Source organism: Ochlerotatus camptorhynchus, unplaced genomic scaffold (assembly GCF_037179485.1).
Source record: "Ochlerotatus camptorhynchus isolate MF236.1 unplaced genomic scaffold, CSIRO-AGI_Acam_v1.1 ptg000207l, whole genome shotgun sequence".
Lineage (NCBI taxonomy): Eukaryota > Metazoa > Arthropoda > Insecta > Diptera > Culicidae > Ochlerotatus > Ochlerotatus camptorhynchus.
Genome location: NW_027040697.1, coordinates 366,444 through 372,548, shown reverse-complemented (window position 1 = coordinate 372,548; position 6,105 = coordinate 366,444). Strand labels below are relative to the sequence as shown.

General features: G+C 39.6%; 1 protein-coding gene across 2 annotated transcripts in view; it reads right to left on the bottom strand.

Annotated features, from left to right (window-relative positions):
- Positions 1–1,660: 1,660 nt before the first annotated feature.
- LOC135703042 (galactokinase-like) overlaps positions 1,661–6,105 on the bottom strand; it is a 267,293-nt gene continuing 262,848 nt past the window's right edge. For both annotated transcript variants that reach the window (XM_065224150.1, XM_065224149.1), the window contains exon 8: positions 1,661–2,048. In XM_065224150.1, coding sequence (XP_065080222.1) covers positions 1,743–2,048 — 306 coding nt within the window. In that variant the 3' untranslated portion in view covers positions 1,661–1,742. The remainder of the gene's footprint in view (positions 2,049–6,105) is intronic.

Genomic DNA, 6,105 nt, shown 5'->3' with positions numbered 1-6,105 from the left:
TTTGGTAGGCCCACCAGCCGATAAATAAAAGTTTTTGTAATAAATTATACTGGAAAATCCGAGTATGAAAATTTCGAGCATCTGAACACCCCGCTTTTTGCGATAAGAGCCATATTTAAGGAGATAAATCGATTTAACGGTTTGGTAGGCCCACCAGCTGATAAATAAAGGTTTTTGTAATATATTATACTGGAAAATCCGAGTATGAAAATTTCGAGCATCTGAACACCCCTCTTTTTGCGATTAGAGCCATATTTAAGGAGATAAATCGATTTAAAAGTTTGGAAGGCCCACCAGTCGATAAATAAAGGTTTTGTAGTATTTTATTCTGGGTTTGAAAATTTTGAGCATCGATTAACCTTCTTAAATATAACTCTAATCGAGGGCAGTCAAAACAGACTTCATGGCAAATGCAATTTCACTTCCAGAGTGGCAGAGATGAACTAGCCTATGGCTAAAAATCTCTTAAATAAAGATTAAATAAAAAACTTCCAGAGTGGCACAATTAGCGGTTAGCTATAATGATGAGCGCTCTCTTGTCGCGATTGCTCATTACAGCTAAAATCGCTAATTGTGACCCTCTGAATACTAAATTGACAGGTTTTATGAGTCATACACAAACCCAACATCCTCTGTTTGCATGTTACATATCACTATTATTATTATAATTTCTCATGGTTTCATAATTTCGAAATGTGGCATTTTAGCTGTAATGAGCATTTGTAAGCTTGCTCCATTCCCCATTCAATTGATTCATTGTGCAATTTCACTGATTCTGATCAATCAAGGAGTAGCAACCATTGATCTGTGCAGTCTGTCTACGCTAAGCTAAGCTAAGTTCATGGTGGTTTGTGAACAGCCCCTGTAGCAACTATTAAAAACTTGAAATTAAGTGTTCAAAATTTCTTAAAGTAACAAACACTCAGCTTAACTGTGCAGTCAAAGCATCCAGATAAGCACTACTGCCGTCAGCTTCATTTGTTTGGAGCAAAGATTTCCCTTCATTCCTTCTACGTAGAATTGTAGAAAATATAGCATGGCTATTAATCACCACCGTGCACCACTATCTATCCGGAGCTAGAAACGAACGTCGGACGACGACAACGACGACGATGAAGTCTCGTCCGTCAGCCGATGATGGCGTGTGCATACATACCTAGGGAGATCTGCGAGAAAGCAAACTCAAACCGTTTTTCCCCGTCTTTCGGACCCACGGACTGCAAAAGACATGCTCTGAATTTCCCAAAGTGAACCGAGCGCGGGAGGGCAAAAAGTTGATGTGCACTTTGTCAGCACCACCGCAGCACTACCTACGGACTACTCCTGCAGGATGGTCCCGGAGCTGCTTTATTATTGTATTATTTATTCATGCTCACTTTTCAGCTTAACTAATAATTCATTTCCCTTGATGCTTGATTTTCTCCTGTGGCGATTCGTCGCCGCCGAGTCCGATTGCTCGTTTCCTCTGCTCTGGGACGTTTGTTGGTTTTTATTCGTTTTGCTCTCCGCTTGCAATTTGTCTATGCGCGCTCACCTGGGAGTCATTTCCGCTTTCGTCAAGTTTGCGAGAATTCTACGAATAGGGTGTTTCAGAAGAAATTATTGGAGCTTTGGGATTTCTTTTCGACATTCGGTGAAATTATTGCTTCTGTCTTCAAAGTTCAACGATAGAATCCCAATTTATTTGATAATCATTCAAATCTAACAGTTTGCTGCCTTACAATTGCTCTTATTTCATTTACCTACCGCCAGTAGTGATCCAAATTAATCAACCTGGCACCTTCAGCCGGTTCGACCAAGTAGAACCGAGCTCGGTATTTGCCACCTACCTTACGAGAATAAATCGTATCGATCTCCATGACGGCATCCTCGACGGCGCTCTTGTGTAGTAATGTCACGGTGCATCCACCGAAGCCGCCTCCGGTCATCCGAGTTCCCAGCACACCCGGTGCGCCGAGTGTAGCTTCGACCAGAATGTCCAGCTCGTGGCACGAAACGTTGAAGTCATCGCGTAGAGATTTGTGCGATTCGTTCATTAGTTTTCCCATCTTTTGTGTCGTCGGCACGGGAAGGCGACAGCGGATGACGGGTCACGGGGCAACCACGTTGAGTGAGCGGAGCCATTTCCGGCGTTACAAATGGGACGTCATTTGTATTTGTATTCCGTTGGCAGCATTGCACAGGTTGTTTGCATTGGAAGTTCATTCGGCAGTCACCCATTGTCGGTGTGATGGATAGGGATTGTTTTTATTTTTATTGATAGTGTGTTTCCCGGTCATAAGGATTGAATGTTGAAAACATGAAAATAGAGATAAATTAAAAGTAGAACAGGTGTGTTAAATTTATTATCTGAATGAATGGACAGGTCAAGATATTAGATATTATTTATTATTATTATTATTATTATTATTATTATTTATATTATTATTATTATAATTATTATAGGCACTTAAATACTGTTGGGTCATTCGAGATTTGTCCGAGGAAAACAATTAAACCTGAGACTTTGGCGTGAGAGGTATGGATATAACCCACTAAGCACAGTGGTCCATAACTATGAAAAGACGGTGTTCCCCAAAGGGTAGGTCACTCCGAACACTTATATTGGGTCATCTTTTTTATCAGTGTGCCGCAGGTGTGCCGATTGTACCAGTCATAGAGCTAGCTGCTGTTTGTTTGTAAAACACCCATCCCGGCAACCCGGTATTTCTGACACCTTGAATGATTTGGTTTGAAATCGCAAGGATAAATCGGATTGAGGATGAGGCGGGAGGTGGTGGGTGTGCAAAATTTGGGTGTTTTGTGTTCGTATGATAATAAAAGTCCTGTGTTTACGGTTTTATGAAGCCTTAAAAGGCAGCAACGGTCTATCAGCGGCAGGAAAGAATTGGAACCGGTGGGAAACATTGTAGGAGACCGACTATAGAGGATGATGAATAGACTTCTGTAGTTTGTTTCGTGTGAGTTGCAGCATTATTTGAATTAAGTTTACTAATAAGGTCTGATTAATTGCCTCTGTCTCTTGAGCCCACTCTAGAACCTACATTTCGTATTTAGATCTATAAGTGAACTACTGGTCTGAGTTTCTCTGGTATATTCAATTAGAGGATGTTCCTGAATAACAGCACGTAATGTTGTGAATAAATTCAATGACAGTTGTCCAGCAGTGCTCCCAGTTTAATTACAACAATCCAATGCCTACGAGATAGTGCTGAAGGTGTGCCAATGTATGTGCCCAAGCTAGGCCGAATCTAGTTTCGGCCCAATGGGCTGAGCGACTACCCCTTGGTGTCCTTGGGAAAGCTTCTGAATATAAAAAGACCCTTCTTTTAACATTGACAGATCAATCACTGATGCCCCTAATTAAAGAAAAATTGCATAGTTAGGATCGATGTCTTCGGCAAATTTTTAGAACATATTAAAGTAAGAAATTTTCTACAGATACCATATGTTTTGCTTTAATCACTTTTTTCTTTATTATACAACCATTCCATAGCAAAATGATATATGAGTATGTGTGTGTATTCAATCTAACCCCCACTGGCCGGCAACAACAATCCTTGATGTAATAAGTTAAAGCACGTTTAGTCCGGGTGTTAAAAGCGATAGCTCTACTGCAGATTCAGCAACCTATTTCAGAATGCCTGGTAATTCACGTCCATTCCGAGGTTACTTTTACATACAATAAGCCCTGCATGTAAACAATACCGTTATCATATGAATAATGGTACTAAAAACACACTTTCAGATTTCGAAATGTGATGTTTCGAAATCTGGCGCGTATTTAGTAATATTTGGAAACATGCATTTATGATTGATTTATAATCAGATGGATCTCACCTCCGAAAATGCACCGGTTTGTTCACTCGCGGTAATCGAATGAAATCTTCCGCGTTGGTTTTACAACCGAACACAACATTTTGAATCACATGCGAAGTTTTTCATTTGCACTGAATTTTTGCCTAACACGTCATTCGCGTGCATCATCCGGAAGGCAGAACCCCAGCACCAAGAAGAAAAAAATACCCGGTAAAACTCTTCTTGGCAGGGAGACAAAGCACCAAAAACAAGCGAAAATAAAAATCTACCAACGTGACACCACAGCAACACATCTACCCGAAACAAATTATTGTCCCAGAGTTTTCACGTTAATAACAATATCACTAAAAGCTTATTAAAACGTGATAGATTTTTATTTACGCTTATCCACACGCGAAAACTAATATTTTTTGACTTGGTACAATTAAAAAATATGCGGAAACAGATGAAATCAGCGCCAGCGAAAACAAAACCAACCGTTCGCGGGCAGAGCCTACTTCGAACTTCCATAGCAAAACGATATAGGAGTATTGAGCAAAAATCTAAAACTTGATAACATCAAAAAAATATCACTCAAAGACGAAAAAACACATCGTTGAGTTTGTGGTATAATTGATATAATGTGTAATAAAGCCTGAATTTTCAAGGAAAAATATAAAAAAAAAACATATATCGGCCTCTATCTACAAACCATGAAAATCATAAAAAAAAACACATGCAAACTGTGTTTTTCTTTAAAAAATCTCAATTTATATTTTTTCCTAATTTTTTTTTTAATTATCTTTAACGGGTCGAGGTCATCCTTATAACAACATAAAAAACTACAAGGGACGGCCCAATGGGGTTGTACGCAATTGTTAGGTAGGACTACGTGGTATGATATAATAAATATTTTTGTTAACTGCAGCAGGAGCTTGTGGTTTGTGTAGGAATAGGAATTTTAGCGGGGTTCTCTCTGTTTATACTCTTTAGTATGACTATGATTGCCCTGAAAAGAACCTTTTAATATGAATTTTAGTTGGGGCATGTTCAGAAAATTAACTCTTTGGAAAATGTTGGTGGCCTTGAGAAGGGCCGATGGTAGTACAGGCTTTGGAAGATGATGATGACTGAATAGCTGCGTATTCAGTGACAGCATCACGCATCACACCACCACGTCGAGCCAGACGACGAATGGCAGGCAGAGATGCCAGATCTACGGAAATCTCCGTAGATCAACGGATTTTATAAATTTTTGTGGAAATACGGATCCGTAGGCAAAATCTACGGAATTCGGTACAGTTTCTAAGGATTTTTTCTTCAGTGTCGTCTCCCTTCAGAATCGAATCTTACAATCTAGAGTATAATCTGATTCTGAAGCGAAAGAAGCATAAAGTAAAATACACCTCTGCAACTTGTCAACCGTTTTCTTGCTCACTTAGCGAACATGCAAAAATTACGTAGCATTTGAGGTGGGGAGGTGGGGGTTTCAGAATTTGTGACCGGCCATGTATTGGATAAAGCAAAATACGCTAAAAGGGGGAGGAGGGGTCTAAAATTGATCAAAAACATGCTACGTCATTTATGGATGCTCCCTTATCCACTTTTTGAGTAAGCGAACGTCAGACTGTGCGTGAAACATGGCGCCCTTCGTACTATCTCTTCACTCCGCCAAAAGTTCCCATAATATACCGTCAATCTTTGCTTGAAGAGAAAATTTTTCGACGGTGCCGTGTGAAGGCGAATAAAAGTCGTGTCGAGACCAGTCTTGTAAGCGGTCACCGTTGTCGACGCATATTCTGTGATAATCGACTGCCTTTGCTTCCGAAAATTTCCAAAAGAGTTAAATTTATGAACATGTCCCAACTAAAATTCATATCAAAAGCTTTTTTCAGGGCAGTCATAGTTATACCAAAGGGTCTACACAGAGAGAACCCCGCTCAAATTCCTAATCCTACACAAATTACAAGTCCTGCTGCAGTTAACAAATATCATTTTTCATACAGGGTGTTCGGTTCCTTAGTGCAAATAATTTAAGGGCGATAGAAGATCATATTTGAAGTAAAAAATTGTTTTACGCATATGATCAAATCTCAAAGAATACTGAGATATTGAAGTTTTTCTGTTTTGGTGAATAACTCAGTAATCTTTGAGATTTGAGCATATGCGTAGAACAATTTTTTACTTCAAATATGATCTTCTATCGGCCCTTAAATTATTTGCACTAAGGAACCGAACATCCTGTATAAGAAAACGTAGTCCGACGTCACAATTGCGTGCAACCCAGAGGGCTGTCCCTAGAAGTTT